The 22,176-nt window shown below is 38.3% G+C and overlaps 1 protein-coding gene across 1 annotated transcript in view; it reads left to right on the top strand.

Moving 5' to 3' along the window:
- Window positions 1–22,176, top strand: part of MEIKIN (meiotic kinetochore factor) — a 149,242-nt gene that overhangs the window by 6,000 nt on the left and 121,066 nt on the right. The window contains exon 5 of the mRNA XM_019026530.4: window positions 12,495–12,623. Within this exon, the coding sequence (XP_018882075.1) occupies window positions 12,495–12,623 (129 nt within the window). The remainder of the gene's footprint in view (window positions 1–12,494; window positions 12,624–22,176) is intronic.

Genomic DNA, 22,176 nt, shown 5'->3' with positions numbered 1-22,176 from the left:
AAGTTTTGAGCAGCCCACAGAATTCTAGTTAACATATGATTTATTGTTTTAATTCTACCTTGGAATCTAGTAACTTTATAACACGTTGAAAAATTAATTAAGGATTTTATATTTAATGTGGAAGATTGAATACACATTTACTTCTCTTTTCTGAAACCCTACTAAAATATCAATAAAGGCATAAAAATGTTGTAAAGCTGTAGGTTCAAAAAGAAGAGACCTCAGCTAGCAATAGATAATTAATGAAAGTTTGGAATGTGGAAGGTAGATTAATGAATTATAATTGACCTAACAGATCTTTTTTTTTTTTTTTTTTTTAAAGGGCAACAAAGAGCCTTTATTCACTTTTCTAGGGAAAGACATGACAGGAAGGGATGCCGATCTGAAAATTGTGTTATTTTCAATTCACCACTGGGACCTCATTTTAAAAAATGAACTGCCTGAGTGTTTGGAATGGGGGAAAAGACCTTCTGGGACAACAGTGGCAGCCTGAACAAGGAATTTGGAAATCCATGTACCACTGTACAGTGGAGCTGCAGGGGTGAGCAGCCGCATGGTATACATGGATTTTTAAAACCCCTCTTCTGAGCACCTGGGGAGTGGCTCAACACCTAATTTCCCTGCACAGCGTATGATTTGACTCCTCAGTGGTGACAGGTCACTTAAAATCAGCAGTATTCAGACCTGCAGGGCCACCTATTCCCTTCCCCTCTGATTTTTCTCTTTTTTTTTTTTTTAATTATACTTTAAGTTTTAGGGTACATGTGCACATTGTGCAGGTTAGTTACATATGTATACATGTGCCATGCTGGTGCGCTGCACCCACTAACTCGTCATCTAGCATTAGGTATATCTCCCAATGCTATCCCTCCCCCCTCCCCCCACCCCACAACAGTCCCCAGAGTGTGATATTCCCCTTCCTGTGTCCATGTGATCTCATTGTTCAATTCCCACCTATGAGTGAGAATATGCGGTGTTTGGTTTTTTGTTCTTGCGATAGTTTACTGAGAATGATGGTTTCCAATTTCATCCATGTCCTTACAAAGGACATGAACTCATCATTTTTTATGGCTGCATAGTATTCCATGGTGTATATGTGCCACATTTTCTTAATCCAGTCTATCACTGTTGGACATTTGGGTTGGTTCCAAGTCTTTGCTATTGTGAATAATGCTGCAGTAAACATACGTGTGCATGTGTCTTTATAGCAGCATGATTTATAGTCCTTTGGGTATATACCCAGTAATGGGATGGCTGGGTCAAATGGTATTTCTAGTTCTAGATCCCTGAGGAATCGCCACACTGACTTCCACAATGGTTGAACTAGTTTACAGTCCCACCAACAGTGTAAAAGTGTTCCTATTTCTCCACATCCTCTCCAGCACCTGTTGTTTCCTGACTTTTTAATGATTGCCATTCTAACTGGTGTGAGATGATATCTCATAGTGGTTTTGATTTGCATTTCTCTGATGGCCAGTGATGATGAGCATTTTTTCATGTGTTTTTTGGCTGCATAAATGTCTTCTTTTGAGAAGTGTCTGTTCATATCCTTCGCCCACTTTTTGATGGGGTTGTTTGTTTTTTTCTTGTAAATTTGTTTGAGTTCATTGTAGATTCTGGATATTAGCCCTTTGTCAGATGAGTAGGTTGCGAAAATTTTCTCCCATGTTGTAGGTTGCCTGTTCACTCTGATGGTAGTTTCTTTTGCTGTGCAGAAGCTCTTTAGTTTAATTAGATCCCATTTGTCAATTTTGGCTTTTGTTGCCATTGCTTTTGGTGTTTTGGACATGAAGTCCTTGCCCACGCCTATGTCCTGAATGGTAATGCCTAGGTTTTCTTCTAGGGTTTTTATGGTTTTAGGTCTAACGTTTAAATCTTTAATCCATCTTGAATTGATTTTTGTATAAGGTGTAAGGAAGGGATCCAGTTTCAGCTTTCTACATATGGCTAGCCAGTTTTCCCAGCACCATTTATTAAATAGGGAATCCTTTCCCCATTGCTTGTTTTTCTCAGGTTTGTCAAAGATCAGATAGTTGTAGGTATGCGGCGTTATTTCTGAGGGCTCTGTTCTGTTCCATTGATCTATATCTCTGTTTTGGTACCAGTACCATGCTGTTTTTGTTGCTGTAGCCTTGTAGTATAGTTTGAAGTCAGGTAGTGTGATGCCTCCAGCTTTGTTCTTTTGGCTTAGGATTGACTTGGCAATGCGGGCTCTTTTTTGGTTCCATATGAACTTTAAAGTAGTTTTTTCCAATTCTGTGAAGAAAGTCATTGGTAGCTTGATGGGGATGGCATTGAATCTGTAAATGACCTTGGGCAGTATGGCCATTTTCACGATATTGATTCTTCCTACCCATGAGCATGGAATGTTCTTCCATTTGTTTGTATCCTCTTTTATTTCCTTGAGCAGTGGTTTGTAGTTCTCCTTGAAGAGGTCCTTCACATCCCTTGTAAGTTGGATTCCTAGGTATTTTATTCTCTTTGAAGCAATTGTGAATGGGAGTTCACTCATGATGTGGCTCTCTGTTTGTCTGTTGTTGGTGTATAAGAATGCTTGTGATTTTTGTACATTGATTTTGTATCCTGAGACTTTGCTGAAGTTGCTTATCAGCTTAAGGAGATTTTGGGCTGAGACAATGGGGTTTTCTAGATAAACAATCATGTGGTCTGCAAACAGGGACAATTTGACTTCCTCTTTTCCTAATTGAATACCCTTTATTTCCTTCTCCTGCCTGATTGCCCTAGCCAGAACTTCCAACACTATGTTGAATAGGAGCGGTGAGAGAGGGCATCCCTCTCTTGTGCCAGTTTTCAAAGGGAATGCTTCCAGTTTTTGCCCATTCAGTATGATATTGGCTGTGGGTTTGTCATAGATAGCTCTTATTATTTTGAAATACGTCCCATCAATACCTAATTTATTGAGAGTTTTTAGCATGAAGGGTTGTTGAATTTTGTCAAAGGCTTTTTCTGCATCTATTGAGATAATCATGTGGTTTTTGTCTTTGGCTCTGTTTATATGCTGGATTACATTTATTGATTTGCGTATATTGAACCAGCCTTGCATCCCAGGGATGAAGCCCACTTGATCATGGTGGATAAGCTTTTTGATGTGCTGCTGGATTCGGTTTGCCAGTATTTTATTGAGGATTTTTGCATCAATGTTCATCAAGGATATTGGTCTAAAATTCTCTTTTTCGGTTGTGTCTCTGCCCGGCTTTGGTATCAGAATGATGCTGGCCTCATAAAATGAGTTAGGGAGGATTCCCTCTTTTTCTATTGATTGGAATAGTTTCAGAAGGAATGGTACCAGTTCCTCCTTGTACCTCTGGTAGAATTCGGCTGTGAATCCATCTGGTCCTGGACTCTTTTTGGTTGGTAAACTATTGATTATTGCCACAATTTCAGCTCCTGTTATTGGTCTATTCAGAGATTCAGCTTCTTCCTGGTTTAGTCTTGGGAGAGTGTATGTGTCGAGGAATGTATCCATTTCTTCTAGATTTTCTAGTTTATTTGCGTAGAGGTGTTTGTAGTATTCTCTGATGGTAGTTTGTATTTCTGTGGGATCGGTGGTGATATCCCCTTTATCATTTTTTATTGTGTCTATTTGATTCTTCTCTCTTTTTTTCTTTATTAGTCTTGCTAGCGGTCTATCAATTTTGTTGATCCTTTCAAAAAACCAGCTCCTGGATTCATTGATTTTTTGAAGGGTTTTTTGTGTCTCTATTTCCTTCAGTTCTGCTCTGATTTTAGTTATTTCTTGCCTTCTGCTAGCTTTTGAATGTGTTTGCTCTTGCTTTTCTAGTTCTTCTAATTGTGATGTTAGGGTGTCAGTTTTGGATCTTTCCTGCTTTCTCTTGTGGGCATTTAGTGCTATAAATTTCCCTCTACACACTGCTTTGAATGCATCCCAGAGATTCTGGTATGTTGTGTCTTTGTTCTCGTTGGTTTCAAAGAACATCTTTATTTCTGCCTTCATTTCGTTATGTACCCAGTAGTCATTCAGGAGCAGGTTGTTCAGTTTCCATGTAGTTGAGCGGCTTTGAGTGAGATTTTTAATCCTGAGTTCTAGTTTGATTGCACTGTGGTCTGAGAGATAGTTTGTTATAATTTCTGTTCTTTTACATTTGCTGAGGAGAGCTTTACTTCCAAGTATGTGGTCAATTTTGGAATAGGTGTGGTGTGGTGCTGAAAAAAATGTATATTCTGTTGATTTGGGGTGGAGAGTTCTGTAGATGTCTATTAGGTCTGCTTGGTGCAGAGCTGAGTTCAATTCCTGGGTATCCTTGTTGACTTTCTGTCTCGTTGATCTGTCTAATGTTGACAGTGGGGTGTTAAAGTCTCCCATTATTAATGTGTGGGAGTCTAAGTCTCTTTGTAGGTCACTCAGGACTTGCTTTATGAATCTGGGTGCTCCTGTATTGGGTGCATATATATTTAGGATAGTTAGCTCCTCTTGTTGAATTGATCCCTTTACCATTATGTAATGGCCTTCTTTGTCTCTTTTGATCTTTGTTGGTTTAAAGTCTGTTTTATCAGAGACTAGGATTGCAACCCCTGCCTTTTTTTGTTTTCCATTTGCTTGGTAGATCTTCCTCCATCCTTTTATTTTGAGCCTATGTGTGTCTCTGCACATCAGATGGATTTCCTGAATATAGCACACTGATGGGTCTTGACTCTTTATCCAACTTGCCAGTCTGTGTCTTTTAATTGGAGAATTTAGTCCATTTACATTTAAAGTCAATATTGTTATGTGTGAATTTGATCCTGTCATTATGATGTTAGCTGGTGATTTTGCTCATTAGTTGATGCAGTTTCTTCCTAGTCTCGATGGTCTTTACATTTTGGCATGAATTTGCAGCGGCTGGTACCGGTTGTTCCTTTCCATGTTTAGCACTTCCTTCAGGAGCTCTTTTAGGGCAGGCCTGGTGGTGACAAAATCTCTCAGCATTTGCTTGTCTGTAAAGTATTTTATTCCTCCTTCACTTATGAAGCTTAGTTTGGCTGGATATGAAATTCTGGGTTGAAAATTCGTTTCTTTAAGAATGTTGAATATTGGCCCCCACTCTCTTCTGGCTTGTAGGGTTTCTGCCGAGAAATCCGCTGTTAGTCTGATGGGCTTCCCTTTGAGGGTAACCCGACCTTTCTCTCTGGCTGCCCTTAACATTTTTTCCTTCATTTCAACTTTGGTGAATCTGACAATTATGTGTCTTGGAGTTGCTCTTCTCGAGGAGTATCTTTGTGGCGTTCTCTGTATTTCCTGAATGTGAATGTTGGCCTGCCTTGCTAGATTGGGGAAGTTCTCCTGGATAATATCCTGCAGAGTGTTTTCCAACTTGGTTCCATTCTCCGCATCACTTTCAGGTACACCAATCAGACGTAGATTTGGTTTTTTCACATAGTCCCATATTTCTTGGAGGCTTTGCTCATTTCTTTTTATTCTTTTTCTCTAGACTTCCCTTCTCGCTTCATTTCATTCATTTCATCTTCCATTGCTGATACCCTTTCTTCCAGTTGATCGCATCGGCTCGTGAGGCTTCTGCATTCTTCACGTAGTTCTCGAGCCTTGGTTTTCAGCTCCATCAGCTCCTTTAAGCACTTCTCTGTATTGGTTATTCTAGTTATACATTCGTCTAAATTTTTTTCAAAGTTTTCAACTTCTTTGCCTTTGGTTTGAATGTCCTCCCGTAGCTCAGAGTAATTTGATCGTCTGAAGCCTTCTTCTCTCAGCTCGTCAAAATCATTCTCCATCCAGCTTTGTTCCGTTGCTGGTGAGGAACTGCGTTCCTTTGGAGGAGGAGAGGTGCTCTGCGTTTTAGAGTTTCCAGTTTTTCTGTTCTGTTTTTTCCCCATCTTTGTGGTTTCATCTACTTTTGGTCTTTGATGATGGTGATGTACAGATGGGTTTTCGGTGTGGATGTCCTTTCTGTTTGTTAGTTTTCCTTCTAACAGACAGGACCCTCAGCTGCAGGTCTGTTGGAATACCCTGCCGTGTGAGGTGTCAGTGTGCCCCTGCTGGGGGGTGCCTCCCAGTTAGGCTGCTCGGGGGTCAGGGGTCAGGGACCCACTTGAGGAGGCAGTCTGCCCGTTCTCAGATCTCCAGCTGCGTGCTGGGAGAACCACTGCTCTCTTCAAAGCTGTCAGACAGGGACATTTAAGTCTGCAGAGGTTACTGCTGTCTTTTTGTTTGTCTGTGCCCTGCGCCCAGAGGTGGAGCCTACAGAGGCAGGCAAGCCTCCTTGAGCTGTGGTGGGCTCCACCCAGTTCGAGCTTCCCGGCTGCTTTGTTTACCTAAGCAAGCCTGGGCAATGGCGGGCGCCCCTCCCCCAGCCTCGCTGCCGCCTTGCAGTTTGATCTCAGACTGCTGTGCTAGCAATCAGCGAGATTCCATGGGCGTAGGACCCTCCGAGTCAGGTGTGGGATATAGTCTCATGGTGCGCCGTTTTTTAAGCCGGTCTGAAAAGCGCAATATTCGGGTGGGAGTGACCCGATTTTCCAGGTGCGTCCGTCACCCCTTTCTTTGACTCGGAAAGGGAACTCCCTGACCCCTTGCGCTTCCCAGGTGAGGCAATGCCTCGCCCTGCTTCGGCTCGCGCACGGTGCGCGCACCCACTGGCCTGCGCCCACTGTCTGGCACTCCCTAGTGAGATGAACCCGGTACCTCAGATGGAAATGCAGAAATCACCCGTCTTCTGCGTCGCTCACGCTGGGAGCTGTAGACCGGAGCTGTTCCTATTCGGCCATCTTAACAGATCTTAAAAAAAAAAAAAAAAGCTGAAAACTAGGTGTCTAGAGTAGAGACAAAGCAAGAAACAAACTGATTCAGGCTAAAGGTTCAGGAATTAGAGGCATTACATATTCCTGGAGGAAATCTTTAAAATAAGATTTTTTGGAATCTTCAAAAGTAACAGTTAGATGCTTTGATCCTTTCCCTAACACACTGTGGCCAGGCAACTATGCTTCTTCCCACCCTGGTAGTCTAAGACATTGAAGCAGAGGGACTGGATTCAAGGATACTGTACTGAAAACTAGCAGTGGCCGGGGAGGAAAGGGAATTAAGTGAAAGTCTGTATATTTTGATGTGAAATCCCCAGACCCCTTATGCACTCAGGCAAATACACTCCAACTAGAAGATTAGAGGATTCCTCTTTTGGAAGTTTCTGTCCCCAGGAGAAGACTGGAATTTGTGCGTTCTGGTAATGTGGCCTGGTCCCTGTCTAAATACTCTTCAGTAAAATCCACTTCTTCCTAAGCCCCAGTTATTATGCCATTTTGGTACTTCATTCTCGAACATTCAAGAATTAGCAGACATTTTAAGTAAACATTTAAAATAACAGATACTAAATAAAAGAAACTTGAAGGACAATGACAATACAAGAAAAATCTTTTAAAAAGCCACAGTTTCATTAATATCCTCAGGATGATGAAAAAATGTTATGTCCATGAAACAAGTGCAGGCTCCTGTAAAAAGTGTTCAGAACAAAAAAATTCGTTAAAAAATAAAAATATGAAATCAGAAAACATTCTGTAGAATTGGATGATAAATTTAAGGAAATATTCCAAAAAGTTGAACAAACATGAAAGAGAAGATAAAGGATAGAAATAGCATCAGTGGTGACACAACTCCATAAGTCTACGAAAAAACCACTGATTGTACACTTTAAAAGGGTGAGTTTTGGCCAGGCACGGTGACTCACCCCTGTAATCCTAGCACGTTGGGAGGCCGAGGCGGGTGGATTGCCTGAGCCTAGGAGATCGAGACCAGCCTGGGCAACACGGTGAAACCCTGTCTCTACTAAAATACAAAAAATTAGCCAGGCATGGCGGTGTGCACCTCTAATCTCAGCTACTTGGAATTTTTGAGGCAGGAGAATTGTTTGAACCTGGGAGGCGGAGGTTATAGTGAGCTGAGATCACACCATAGCACTCTAGCCTAGGTGAGAGAGCGAGACTCCATCTCAAAAAAAAAAAAAAGAAAAGGGGGGTGAGGGGCGAGTTCTATGGCATGTGAATTATATCTCAATAAAGTTGTTATTTTAACAAGAAAAATAATCAGAAGATGAGTCCAATGATTCTAACATCTCAAAAACAGTAGTTCAGACATTATAGAGTAAACAGAAGGAAAATTATTAAACACACAAAGCTAGAAATTTTTCTAGAATTAAAAATGGTCATGAGTGTATTTACTGAAAGAGCCATTCAGATTCTGAATAGTATGAACAGAGATACTGAGAGCCAAGTTTGGACGGTGCAAACTGTGCTCACACCAATAAATGAAAAAAAAAACCACACCAAGTTACAACATTATATAATTTTTAAATTCTCAGGATAGAGAAATTTATTAGTTTTCCAGAGAAAAAATAATCAGTTGCAATAAGCGATCAAGAATATCAATGGCATTGGACTTCTGAAGAACAACTCCAGAAGGTAGAACATGGTGGAGAGAAAAACGTATTCAGAATTCTGAAGAACACTGATTTTGCAGAGTCAAGATGGACTCCCACTCAAAAGTTGTCCTGGATGTCAACACTGATTATGCCATCCACACACCAAGAAGGTATGGAAAGGTATATTACTCATATAACAAGCCTTTCTTGGGGGAAAGGTGACTCCAAGCAGGACTGAAAATGACTTGAGAATGCAGGGGAAGGAGACCTGGCCTGTAGTTTTCATGATGTTAAGAGGATTGGACCAGGTTGAGGTTTCCTGTGCATGGTTTAAACTTGCTACCATTGCCAAAAGATGGAACACCAAGGCTCTCTTGTCACCCAGATGTGAAGTGGGAAGGGGAAGAGGGAACAGTGAGGTTTAAAAGCTGTCACACATCAAAAAATTGAATCAGTCTCTTAAATATACTAACCTAGAATTCTTACCCAGCCAAACTGTCACTCAGTTGTTAGGATAAAGGAATTTTTAGACACATATTCTTTGTACCTTTTCTCAGAAATGAAGCAGATGTTCGTGAACCAGGAAATAAATCAATAAGGAAGAAATCATGGGATCTAGGAATCAGAGTCTCTTATCTAATACAGGAAATATGTTAATTTCTTAGGATAATGGTAAAGGGAAATACCAAGAAGACAACTGTGTAGGATGCATGGAGGACAAACAGTCCAAATTTGAGCAAATGGATTGAGATCTCCAATAGCTATACTTTTTTAAAAAAGAAGAAAAGACAGAAGAAGAGGGAGAGAGAGAGGAAAATAAAAAATAGATAACCTGGTGTTTTTAAAAGTATTGAGAAGAAATTTATACTCTTGGGAAAAGTTGGAACAAGGCTGGGCGCTGTGGTTCATGCCTGTAATACCAGTACTATGGGAGGCCAAGGTGGGAGGATTACTTGAGGTCAGGAGTTCGAGACCATCTCTACTAAAAGTACAAAAAATTAGCCAGGAGTAGCAGCACGCACCTGTAATCCCAGCTACTCAGGAGGCTGAGGTGGGAGGGTTGGTTGAGCTTGGGAGGCGGAGGTTGCAGTGACCCAAGATCCTGCCACTACACTCCAGCCTGGGTGACAGAGTGAGACTGCATCTCAAAAAGAAAGAAAAAAAAAGTTGGAACAAAATAGTACTTAGTATTAATACTTAATAAGTACTTAGAAAACAAATTTTAAAATTAGGTAATAAATAGCTCAAAGGAAAAGAAATTGTAGCAAAAAGGTGATGAATGTGGCTCACAGTATAGGGCTTGGCTACGAGTATATTTGAATAGTCATAATAATAGAAACATTGAATGCATTTAATTTAGAAATGTAAAGGAGGTGCCCATCAAAAGAAATCATTAGTAGAGTTGAAAGTAGTTGTCTCTAGCGAGTAGAAAATTATGATGGGGAGATATGATACAAGAGATTGCAGTTTTTGCTATAAGCCTTGTAGAACTATTTGTCATTTTAACAATGAACAATTTGATAAAAATACATTTTTTAATTGCATTTACATTTCTAACTTGTGACACCAGGACAGCCTCCCACTGATACAGCATTAACATTATTTTTTCTACTCAACTACCCAGATGGTGGGCTTTCCTTATTTCTGAGCCTGGCTTGAGTTCTGGGGCTTGGTGTTAAGGATAGCTCAGCTATGAGGGGTATTCATGAAATTTTGAGAAATGGAAGGCAAGACAGATACAATATGTGGATGGGAAAGATGAAGACAGTGTGAGAAGGATAAAAGTTAGCAAGGACAGGGACAGGACACTCTAGGGCAGTTGGAGAAGGGAAAGCAAAAGATGCTCAGAGGGACAGCCTACTACTCTGACAGTTGAGGATATGGAGAAGGATGGTAGATTGAGTCAGTCAATTTAAGTGTTGCAATGGCAGCTGGAGAAGATGGCTAGGTAGAAAACAATTCTCATTTTTAACAAGCGAGTTGGCATAGGAGAAAAATTTGTGGTGAGGTCTTAGGAGGAAGGACAAAGAGTTAGTTGTCTCAAGTAGGTAATGGATGAGCAGAGATAGGTGTAAGTTAGTTCCAGGGCAGGAAATAATAGGTTTTCAGAACAATGCTCCCCTTTGATCTCTTACTCACCACCCCTGACCCCGGCAACCAGTTTCTATCAGTGTTGATCTCTATCTTGTCATATTGGAAATGTTTAATAAATGTAGACTAAATATAGCAGAGCACATTTTCCCTTTTCTTACCAAATCTCTGGTTCTTCTTAACTTTTAGTACTATGTTCTGTCACCATCATTTATTGGACAGTTCTTCATTCTAGTCCACTCCCATAGGAATGACTTTAAGACTGCTGAGTCTGGGAAGATTCTCTGTTCAAATATTTGTCCATTTTCTTATTGAGGATTTGTTTTCTTATTATTGAGTTTTCATAGTTCTTCATATTCTGGTTTTTCTTTCTTTTTTTTTTTTTTTGTAGAGACGGGGTTCCACTATGTTGCTCAGGCTGGTCTCAAACTCCTGGGCTCAGATGATCCTCTCACCTTGGCATCCCAAAGTGCTGTTATTACAGGCATGAGCCACTGTGCCGAGCCAGTTCTTTACATTCTGGATTTCAGTCCATTTGCAAATGTTTCCTCCCTATCTGTAGCTTGTCTTTTTTTTTTCTTTTTTCTTTTTTTTTGGATGGAGTCTCACTCTGTCGCCAGGCTGGAGTTCAGTGGCCGATCTTGATCTTGATTCACTGCAACCTCCACCTCCTGGGTTCAAGAGATTCCCCTGCCTCAGGTTCCCAAGTAGCTGAGACTACAGGTGCATGTCGCCACACCCAGCTAATTTTTGTACTTTTAGTAGAGATGGGGTTTCACCATGTTGGCCAGGTTGGTCTCTATCTCTTGACCTCGTGATCTGCCTGCCTCGGTCTCCCAAAATGCTGGGATTACAGGCGTGAGCCACTGCACCCAGCCTATAGCTTGTCTTTTAATAGTCTCTTTTGAAGGGAATTTTTAAATTTTGCTGAAGTCCAAATTATCAGTGCTATTGTTTTGTGAATCTTTTTTAGTGTTATATAAAAAAATTCTTTGCGTAACTCGGTGTTGCAATTTTCTCCATTTTTTAAAAGAAGTTTTAGAGTTTTAGGAATTACATTTAGATATATGATGCATTTAGAGTTAATTTCTTTACATGATGGAAGGTATGAGTGCAAGTTTTTTTATTTTGTTTTTTTATATGGATACCTAGTTGTTACAGCACATTTTGTTTAAAAGACTATCCTTTCTCCACTGAATTGCCTTTACATATTGGTCAAAAATCAGTTGCTTATCTATGTGTGAGTCTATTTCCATGCTCTCTTATTAAATTCCTTTAATATATTTGTGTATGTGTAGGTTCGTTGTTTTTTAGATGAAATAACTAGAATCACCCTTTCCTCAGCTAGTTAGCTTACAATTAGTGGGTTACTTATATATAAAACTTAAATTTTGGCTGGGCACGGTGGCTCACGCCTGTAATCCGAGTACTTTGGGAGGCCAAGGCAGGTGGATCATGAGGTCAGGAGTTCAAGACCAGCCTGGCCAACATGGTAAAACCCCGTCTCTACTAAAAATACAAAAAAAAAAAAAAAAAAAAATTAGCCAGGACGGTGGCACATTCCTGAAATCCCAGCTACTCGGGAGGCTGAAGCAGGAGAATTGCTTGAACTGGGACCCGGGAGGCGGAGGTTTTAGTGGGCCGAAATCGTGCTACTGCACTCCACCCTGGGCTATAGAGTGAGACTCGGTCTCAAAAAAAAAAAAAAAAAAAAAATTAAATTTTTGAGCCAAGAATCACAACTGAACCAGACTAGAGAAAAGGAGTAAGTTGTAAAACTTTGAAAAACAACAAAAGGGGATTATAACAAATTTATCACCATCAAAAATAGAATGATTGTCCAAGATCAAATTAAAATAGTTTAAAATATTATGCCTTTTTAGTTGTATGTAGAAGCAGTTTTATGTTCTAGTAATAATATATAACTAAGCATGTACATTTCCATACATTTCAAGTTTTAGGATTTCACATCTGTTTTGTATCAAAAGATTTATCCATTTTTTTTCCTTTATTCTACAGGATTAAGTTTGCACCATGGTATGGCCAGTTCTCTTCTGAGCTATTCAGTCACAGACTCTTATGCAGAATACAAGAGTTTTGAAGAGAGCTTTCCATCACCTGAACTGTTCAGAAAATCAGATTATTTAGGTGAGAAAGTAATTCCAACCTTAAATTGCTCTACTATAGAAATTATTCTTTTGTCCACAAATCCTCCAATGAATAAACGTCCCTTTCGAGAAGGCATACTCCTCTTCCTCACCAACACCTCACTTCCCTGACCATTACCCATTGTGTTTCATTCCCAGTCACATAGGACTAATAGAGCAAAAGCCCTCAGATCAAGGAAGGATGAAGAAATGTCATTTAGCATTTATATGTAATACACATCCAATTATTAATCAATTTTGCACCTAATGAATGTATACTTGTTCTCTTGAACCATGTGTTATCTTTTTTTTTCCTGTACTTATCTTACTTTTCAGCAAATAACTTAAATGTTAGCTAGGCCAAGTCCCTGCTTGAATTTTCTCCACAAATTAAGAGTTATTTACATTTATTATACATATAAATATAGCCTTTGGTTAATGATGGCAGATCAAATACATGCCTTACTCTACAATCTTGCAATGGCAGAAAACAGCTTTTTCTTTAAAGTAATACACTCATAAGGACAAAGATAATTGAAAAAAAGAAAGTACAAAGTTTGGAAGGTTAATCAGGTGGTCTGATACAGCAGACCTAAGAAAGCGGAGTCCTAAACCAACAATGTGAATACCCCAGAAACAAGCCAATTTGCACTATAGTGTCACAGAAAAGCTCATAATTTGGTTGTGCCAAATGCTTGTAAATAGGTGTCAAAAACATGAAAGATGTGGTTAACTGCTCCTTTCCTGCTCAAAGGGAGCCTGGAGATTTATTCTTTAGAATATTTTGAAACAGGGACTCTAGACTGGAGAATACTAAGTCCTTTTAATAGCAGGGATACTGTGGTATTTTGAAATGTCAGTCCCAATTATTCGTTTCTCTGTAGTATTATATTCATACCCTCGTAATGGATGGAGTATACTTTTCCACTCTGGCTTTGGGATTGGCCATGTCACTTGCTTTCTGCAACAAACACAATTTAAGAAAAGCTTTCAAATTGCTTAAATGGTTGGGCTTGTCTTCTTGCACTTTTGCCATTGTCATGAGAATGTACCCTAATTAGCTTCTGCCTCTCTCGTGGAACCCCAGAATGAGAGTTACAGAGTGGAGCAGTCTAGGCAACCAGCTCACTTCAGAGAGCTGCCCCAGCTGATCTGCAGATCTGTAATCTGAGTTACCTGAGCCAACTAATAGACATGGAAACAAAGAATAAATGCTTCTCACTTTGTGCCACTGAGATTTTGTGGTTGTTTATTAAAACAGCCAAAGCTGACTGCTGCAGATAATGTACTGAATTTGGAAGAGGGAATTAAGTAAAAGTGTACATCCTAAATTATGGGATCTGCTCACCCATTGCTTATTTCCACCCCACCCCAGCAGCCCATTTTTCTTGTCAGCTTCCCAGACTTGAACCTTCTGTTGAGAAAATGGAAGATTATTTTCTCAGGAACTGAGTACCCCAGAAGAAAATACCTAAAGATACTGACCCCAGGAGTCCTCAATGAAACTGACCAGGTGGAAGACCCTACAGTGAAGCCAACTATGTGACAAGCCCCACCTAGGCCATAGGGATACCACTTAGCCTTTTAGGACCCACTTTTAAATATGAACAGAGAGCCAAGGATCACCAGACTTCTGAGGAAAGCCTCTAACATTAAAAAGAGATATCAGAACAAAACAAAATGTGAGAATGGTGTCAGCAAGATGTTGAAACAGGAAGCCATGGATCTGCCTACTCCTTATGGACACACCAATTCAACAGCAATATATGGACCAGTTCCCTTTGTGAAAAATTCAGAAAATAGTCGACAGGTGCCTGCATCCTGGCAAGCATGGGGCCAGCCACATCAAAGCCAGTAGGAAAATTTGAGACATCCTCACCATAATTCCTACTCCTAGCACAGCATCATACAGTTGAGAGGAAACCCATACCACAGCTTTCAGCTTCTCCCTGAGGGGAAGAGCAAGATAAGGGACTTGACAATACATCCAGTGTTCTGAATTCTCTGAGGGATGCCTGAGGGAACTGATTTCGGTCTTGCCTGTCTCAGAGTACTGATGGGACCCAACATACCCAAGGTGATTGGTGACTGCTGAGAACAAAGATGACAATTTGGTCTAGGACACAAACATTTGCCATAGGCTCTCCACCTAGCTCAGTGCAGAGTGAATGGGGGGAAAAAAAGATTCCAGCTTCTCCCTCGGGAGAGAAAGTTGGACTTTGTGTCCAATGTTCCAACTTTTCAAGGGATGTTCTTGGGACTACCTTCTGTCACACCTGTCTTACAATGTTGACAAGATCTGACATATTGTAAATGCCTGGAGGCTGATAACAACAAAGACGGTGGTTTGGACTAGCACAAAGGTTTGCGAGATCCCTGGGTAGGCTTATTCATAAGGGTCTTCTGTACAATGCCAGACTGGGAGAAGTGGCTGTTATTTTCTAATGCGTAGGTGCTGATACAAGTAAAATTGTCAAGGAAAATTAAGAAGCAGGGAAACATGGTCCAAGCAAAGGAACAAGATAAATCCCCAGAAACTGACCCTAATGAAATGGAGATATACAAATTGTCTGACAACTAATTCAAAATAATCATTAAAAAGATGCTCGACAAGTTGAGAACAATACATGAACCAAATAAGAATTTCAACAAAAAGAAAGTTTTAAAAAGAACAAAATAGGAATTTTTGGAGCTGAAGAATACTATCACTGAACTGAGGCCAGGCACAGTGGCCCTTGCCTATAATCCCAATGCTTTAGGAGGCTGAGGTGGGAGGATCACTTGAGCCAAGGAGTTTGACGTTACGGTGAGCTATGATTATGCTACTGCACTCCAGCCTGGGTGACACAGCAAGACTGCTCTAAAAAAAAATAAAAAAGAATAAAAGAAAAATTCAGTAGAGCAATATAACAGCACACTAGCTCAAGAAGAATAAAGAATTAGTGAGCTTGAGGACAGGTCATTTTTAAAGACTCCAAAAGCAATTGCAAGAAAAACAAAAATTGACAAATGGGACCTAATTAAACTGAAGAGCTTCTGCACAGCAAAATAAACTATCAACACAGTAAACGGACAACCTACAGAATGGGAGAAAATATTTGCAAACTATGCATCCAACAAAGATCTAATATCCAGAATCTATAAGAAATTTAAATCAGCAAGCAAAAAAAGATCCTATTAAAAAATGGGCAGAAGACATGAATATAAAGAAGACTAAAGAAGTATGTCTTCTTCTCATTAGAGAAATGCAAATCAAAACCACAATGAGATACCATCGCATACCAGTCAAGGTGGCTATTATTAAAAAGTCAAAAAATAATGTGTTTGTGAGATTGTAGAGAAAAGGGAAAGCTTATACACTGCTGGTACACAGGAGGAATGGGAATGTAAATTAGTTTGGCCAATGTGGAAAGAAGTTTGCAGATTTCTCAAAGAACCTAGAGCTATCATTTGACCCAACAATCCTATTACTGGATATATTTCCAAAGGAATCATTCTATAAAGACACATGAACACATATGTTTGTTGCAGCTATTTTCACAATAGCAGAGACGTGGAATCAACCTAAACGCCCATCAGTGGTAGACTGGATAAAGAAAGTGTAGTACACGTACACCATGGAATACTACACAGAAATAAAAAAGAATGAAATATCTTTTGCATCAACATGGATGCAGCTAGAGACCATTATCCTAAGCAAATTAATGCAGGAACAGAAAACCAAATACCATATGTTCTCATAAGTGGGAACTAAACATTGAGTACACATGGACACAAAGAAGGGAACAGTAGACACTGGGGCTTACTTGAGGTTGGAGGGTGGGAAGAGGGTGAAGATTGAAAAGCTACCCATTGGATACTATGCTCACTATCTGGGTGACAAAATCCATTTGTACACCAAGCCCCAGTGACACACAGTTTTCCCATGTAACAAATGTGCATGTGTACCCCCTATATCTAAAATAAAAGTTGGAAGAAAAATAAAGGTCATTTAGCATTATGCCATTAGTGAAGAAAAAAGAATGAAAAGATTGAAGAAATCCTAAGAGACTTGTGAGCCACTATCAAGCAGACCAACATTTGCATTATGGGAGTCCCAAAGAAGAAGAGAGAAAGGACTAGAAAGTGTATTTGAAGAAATAGTGGCTAAAATCATCCCAAATCTGGGGAATGAAATGGATATTTAGATCCAGGAAGCCCAAGGGACCCAAGTAAAAGGAAGCCAAGAAATCCACACTGAGAAACACTATAATTGAGTTGTCAAAAGTCATATAGAAAGACAATTTTGAAAGCAGCAAGTAAAAAGTGACTTGACATGTACAGGGGAGCCCCCATAAAACTATGAGTGGATTTCTCAGCAGAAACCTTACAGATCAGAGAGAATGGGATGATATATTCAAAGTGCTGAAAGAAGAATTATCAACCAACAACAGTACACCCAGGAAAACTGTCTTTCAAAAACGGAGAGACAAGGAGTTTCCCAGACAAACAAAAGCAGAGGGAATTTACCATGACTAGACCTGCCTAACAAGTAATGCTGAAAGGAATTATTTAAGTTGAAACTCAAGGATGCTAAACAGTAACATGAAAGTATAAGACTCATTGGTAAAGATAAATATATAGATAAATACAGAATACAGTAATATTGTAATAGTAGTTTACTATTAAGCTCTTCAGTTTGATTAGGTCCCATTTGTCAATTTTTGTTTTTGTTGCAATTGCTTTTGGAGTCTTTAAAAATGACCTGTCCTCAAGCTCACTAATTACTTATAGTATACTATTACAATAGTAATGTAATAGTAATTGTAATACTGTACAGAATACAGTAATACTGTTATAGTAGTATACCAGAATTAAATCACTTTTAGTTCTGGTATACGAGTTAAAAGATAAAAATGTTAAAAACTCACTGAAGATGTTAATAATACAGCATAAAATATATAAATTGTGACATGAATAAAGTGCAGGAGGGGGAGAAGTATAAGTGTAGTTTTTGTATGCAATTGAAATTAAGTTATCAGCTTAGACTGTTACAACTATGTAAGATTTTACGTAAGCCCCATGGTCAACACAAACAAAATTCCTATGGAAGAATCACAAAAGAAGAAAAGAAAAGCATTATCAATATATACAAAAAGCAGTGGAACACAAAGACAGCACTAAAGGAAAAAGGGACAAAAGAATTACAAGACAGAAGCAATTAGTGAAATGACAATAGTTAAGTCCTTACCTATCAATAATTACTTTAAATAAGTTAAACTTCCCAATCAAAACACAGAGTGACTGAATGGATAAAAGAACAAGACCTAATGATGTGATGTCTACAAGTGACCCTCTTTAGATTTAAGGATACATACACTAAAAATGGAGAGATGGAAAAAGATATTCCATACAAATGATAACCAAAAGAGAGCAGTGTGGCTATATTTATGTCACACAAGATAGACTTTAAATCAAAAACAGTCATGAGAGACAAAGAAGAACAAAAATAATAATAAAAGGGTCAATTCACCAGGAAGATATACAGTTATAAATATGTATGCACCCAACATCAGCATCTAAATATATAAAACAGACATTGACAGAACTGAAGGGAAAAATAGTAATACAATAATTGTGGGATAATTCAATATAACCCACTTTTAACAATGGATAGAACATTCAGACAGAAAACAGGTAAGCAAACAGCAGACTTGAACAGCGCTATAGACAACATGGACCTAACATGTATACAAAACATTCTACCTGACAGTCGCAGAATATATATTTCTCTCATGCACAGATAGGACATTCTCCATAATAGATCACGTTATGTCACAAAACAAGTCTTAACAAATGGAAGATTGAAAACATACCAAGTATCTTTTCTGACCATAATGGAACAAAACTAGAAATCAGTAGCAGAAGGAATACTGGAAAATTCACAAATATGTGGAAATTTAACATACTCTTGAATAACCAGTGAGTCAAAGAAGAAATCAAAAGGGAAATTAGAAAATATCTTCGGATGAAAGCACAATATATTAAAACGTGGGATATAGCAAAAGCAGTACTGAGGGAATTTTATAACAATAACTAAATTTAAAAAGAAAAATTTCAAATAAGCTAATGTTACACCTCAAGGAACTAGAGAAAAAGAATGAACAGCCAAAAATTACCAGATAGAAGGAAATAAAATTTAGAGCAGAAATAAATGGAACAGAAAATTGAAAAAAATAGAAAGAAATCAGTGAAACTAAGAGTTGGTTTTTTGAAAAGACAAGTTTGACAAACTTTTAGTTAGATTAAGAAAAGAAGACTCAATAAAATTCAAAGTGCAAGATGAGACATTATACCTGATGCCACAGAAACAAAAATAATCATGAGACTACCATGCCCAATTATAGGACAATAAATTGAATAACCTAGAAGGAAAGAAGAAATTCCTAGAAACATATAACCTATGTCATGAAGAAATATGAAATCTGGACAGACCTATAACTAGTAAGGAGATTGAACCAGCAATCAAAAACCATCCAACAAAGAAAATCCAGGAACAGATGGCTTCACTGGTGAATTCTACCAAACATTTAAAGAATATTTAATTCTAATTCTTAAACTCTTCTAAAAAATTAAAGAGGAGAAGACACTTTCAAACTAATTCTTTAAGGCCAGCATTACCCTCATACTAAAGCGAGGTAAATACTACAAGCAAAGACAACTGTAAGACAATATCCCTGATGAACATAGATGTAAAAATCCTCAACAAAATACTAGCAATTGAAATTCATCTCTATATTAAAAGGATCATACACCATGACCAGGTGGCATTTATCTCTGGAATGCAAGGATGGTTCCAAATACAAAAATCAACTAAAGTGATAACACTACATTAACAGAATGAAGGGTAACAATTACACGATAATTTCAATAGATGCAGCAAAATGATTTGACAAAATTCAACATCTTTTATGATGAAAACTCTCAAACTAGGAACAGAAGGCAATTACCTCAACATAATAAAGACTGTATATGAGAAGCCCATAGCTAACATCATACTCAGTAGTAAAAAACTGAAAGCTTTTCCTCTAAGATCAGGAAGTATGCTGAATACTTTCTTTCAGCATAGTCCTAGTCACAGCAATTAGGCAACAAAAAAAAGCGTCTAAATTGAAAAGAAGTAAAATAATCTGTTTTTGCAGATGACGTGATCTTATATGTAAAACACTCTAAAGACACCACAAGGCTGGGTGTGGTGGCTCACACCTGTACCCCCAGCACTTTAGGAGGCCAAGGCGGGCAGATCACATGAGATCAGGAGTTTGAGACCAGCCTGGCCAACATGGTGAAACCCCTTCTCTACTAAAAATACAAAAATAAGCCAGCATGGTGGCAGGTGCCTGTAGTCCCAGCTACTCAGGAGGCTGAGGCAGGAGAATCGCTTTAACCTGGGAGGCGGAAGTTGCAGTGGGCCGGGATCATGCCACTGCACTCCAGCCTGAGTGACAGAGCAAGACTCTGTCTCAAAAAAAACAAAAACAAAACAAAAAAACACAAAAACTTATTTGAACGATTAAATGAATTTGGTAAAATTGTAGATTATAAAATCAACATACGAAAATCAGTTGTGTTTCTATATCCTAGCAATAAACTACCTGAAAAGGAAATAAAACAATCTCATTTACAATATCGTCAAAAGTATAAAATATTTAGGAATAAACTTAAGAAGTAGAAGATATGTATGCCGGAAAACAATGATGAGTAAAATTTAAAAAGATGCAAGCAAATGGATGCACATCCCATGTTTATGAGTTGGAAGACTTAATATTGTTAAAATATCCATACACCCAAAGCAGTCTACAAATTTGATGCAATCCCTATCAAGATCTCAATGGCATTTTTTAACAGAAATAACAAAGCAACCCTGAAGTGTATATGGAACCACAAAGAAGCTCAAATAGCCAAAACAATCTTGAGAAGAACAAAGTAGGAACATCATACTTCCTGATTTCAAAATACATTGCAATGCTATAGTAATTCAAACAGTATGCTGTCATAAGAGAAATAAATCTGTTCATATATGGCCAACTTATCTTTGACAGGATGGAGTGCCAAGAATACACAATGAGGAAAGGATACTTTCTTCAACAAATGCTATTGGGAAAACTGAATATCCACATACAAAATAATGAAAGTGGACATTGACACCCATACACAAAAATTAATTCAAAATGGATTAAATACTTAAATATAAGACCTTAAGCTGTAAAACTCCTAGAAGAAAACATAGGGGAAAAGCTTCATAACATTAGTCTTAGCAGTGATTTCATGGATATGATACCAAAAGTATAGGCAACAAGAGCATTAACGAGTGAGACATCATCACTTCTGCACAGCAAAAGAAACAATCAACAGAGTAAAGAGATAACCTACCAAAATGGAAGGGAATATTTGTAAATCATGTATCTGATAAAGGAGTAAATAATTAAAATGCGTAAGGAACTCTTATAACTGAATAGCAAAACTAAGCAAAAAAGACAACCTGATTGAAAAAATAGACAAATAACTTGAATAGATATTTCTCCAAAGCAGCAGCAGCAATAGCCAGCAAGTATATGAAAAAATGCTCAACATCATTAATCATCAGGAACATGCAAATCAAAACCACAGTATCACCTCACACTTGTTAAAAGGGCTATTACCAAAAAACAGAAAACAAAAGATAACAAATGTTGGCAAGGGTGTGGATAAATTAGAACCCTTGTACACTGTTGGTGGGAATGTAAAATGGCACAGCAGCTATAGAAACAGTATGGAGGTGTCTCTAAAAATTAAAAACAGAATGACCATGTGGTCCATCAATCCCTGTGTGAATATGCAAAATAATTAAAATCAGGATCTCAAAGAGATATTAGCACTCCCTTATTCATTACAGCGTTATTCACAGTAGCCGAGAGGTGGAAAAAACCTAAATGTTTGTTGATAGATGAATGGATAAAGAAAATGTGATGTATAAATACAATGGAATATTATTCAGCCTTAAGAAAGAAATCCTGCAATTTGTGACAACATGGATGAACCTTGAGGGCATTATGTTAAATGAAATAAGCCAGTCACAGAGGGTCGAATACTTGATATTTCCACTTATGAGTTATCTAAAAGAGCCAAACTCATAGAAGCAGAGAGTAGGATGATGTTTGACAGGATCTGGCAGGAAAGGAAAATTGGGAGTTGCTATCAATGGGTATTAAGTTTCACTTACACATGTAGGAGTGAGCTCTAGAGAGCTGCTATAGAACACTGTGCCTTTAGTTAACAACACTGGATTGTACACTTAAAAGTTTGAGTGTAGATCTCATGTTAAGTGTTCTAACTATAAAAATAATTTTAAATATTAAAATGTTTAAACTTTTAAAATTAAAAAAATCTTGAAACAAGGAAATTAAGCAGGAGGAAAAAGAATCAAGGAGAAATAGGAACAAGGAGAGGAAAATATTTTTAAAAATCTTCATTGAGATAAGAAAATATGTATTTTATCCATTAAATAAGAATAGGATGCTATGAAGAAGAGGCTG

The sequence above is a fragment of the Gorilla gorilla genome, chromosome 4, assembly GCF_029281585.2.
Source record: "Gorilla gorilla gorilla isolate KB3781 chromosome 4, NHGRI_mGorGor1-v2.1_pri, whole genome shotgun sequence".
Taxonomy (NCBI): domain Eukaryota; kingdom Metazoa; phylum Chordata; class Mammalia; order Primates; family Hominidae; genus Gorilla; species Gorilla gorilla.
Note: the sequence above shows the minus strand (reverse complement) of the source record. Positions and strands in the feature narration are given on the sequence as shown.